Source organism: Atta colombica, unplaced genomic scaffold (genome assembly GCF_001594045.1).
Source record: "Atta colombica isolate Treedump-2 unplaced genomic scaffold, Acol1.0 scaffold132, whole genome shotgun sequence".
In the NCBI taxonomy this organism is placed as follows: Eukaryota; Metazoa; Arthropoda; class Insecta; order Hymenoptera; family Formicidae; genus Atta; species Atta colombica.
Genome location: NW_017259220.1, coordinates 1,910 through 3,030, shown reverse-complemented (window position 1 = coordinate 3,030; position 1,121 = coordinate 1,910). Strand labels below are relative to the sequence as shown.

The following is a 1,121-nucleotide window of genomic DNA, read 5'->3' as shown; positions in this document are numbered from 1 at the left end:
TATATATATACATATATATATAAAGGGTCTTTCAAAAAGGACGCTCGATTTTTAAATGTAAATAAAACAAGTTGTGTGAGATATTCACTCAATTTTTTTTTTATTTGAAAGAATATTTTATGGCATTAAGTATGGAATATAACGTCGCTCAAATGTCCGCCGCGGCTTCGCTTGGTGACACGTATTCGGGCGGTCCAATTTTCGATGACTTTCTCGCATAAATCTGGCTGAATTTGCTGGATGGCGTTGTGTTTTGTTATGTTGACTTTGAGAGCGTCAATTGCGATTTATTCGTATAGACCTGCGATTTAAGATAGCCCCAAAGAAAGAAGTCTAAAGACGTTAAATCGCACGATCTCGGTGGCCAGTTCACGTCGTCGCCGCGCGAGATAATCATGCCCTCAAATCGCTCGTGCAGAATATCCATCGTGGCAGGCTGTGTGTGTGTGTGGCACGTAGCGCTATCTTGTTGGAACCACATGTTATCGGTATCCATATCATCTATTTTAGGCCACAAGAAATTGCTTATCATCGATCTGTAGCGCTCGCCGTTGACGGTTATGGCAACGCCCGCTTTGTTTTAGAAGAAGTACGGACCGATGATTCCGCCAGACCAAAATCCGCATCAAACAGTGACTTTCTCGGGATGCATTTGGAGCTGGTGTATCTCGCGTGGAATTGTCCCAATTTTGACAATTTTGCTTGTTCACATATCCATTCAAAAATGAGCCTCATCGCTAAAGATGATTTGTTTGGCGAAATTTGGATTAACTTCCAACTGCTCCAGAACCTAATCAGCGAACACACGGCGTTGTCTATGGTCGTTTACCTTAAGTTCCTGGGTCAGTTGAATTTTATAGGGGTGCAGACCCAAGTCCCGACGCAAAATTTACCAAGTTGAAGTCGCAGAAAGGCCAAGGTTCTTGTGAACGAGAAATTGGCCTCGGGTTTTCCCGTACACTCTCACGTATAACAGACGATGTTTTCAGCAGACCTTGCGTTTCGGCGACTGATGTTGGTTGATTATTTATCGAATCGGTTGACTCGAATTTGGCCACCAAACGTCGAATAGTCGACTCGGCAGGATGGTTGTGGCGAGAATAAAAATCACGTAATGCGCA

General features: G+C 43.4%; 1 protein-coding gene across 1 annotated transcript in view; it reads left to right on the top strand.

Moving 5' to 3' along the window:
* Nucleotides 1–1,105, top strand: part of LOC108684310 — a 20,037-nt gene extending 18,932 nt beyond the window's left edge. Inside the window, exon 6 of the mRNA XM_018188573.1 lies at nucleotides 511–1,105. Within this exon, the coding sequence (XP_018044062.1) occupies nucleotides 511–542 (32 nt within the window). The 3' untranslated portion in view covers nucleotides 543–1,105. The remainder of the gene's footprint in view (nucleotides 1–510) is intronic.
* The last annotated feature ends 16 nt before the right edge of the window (nucleotides 1,106–1,121 follow it).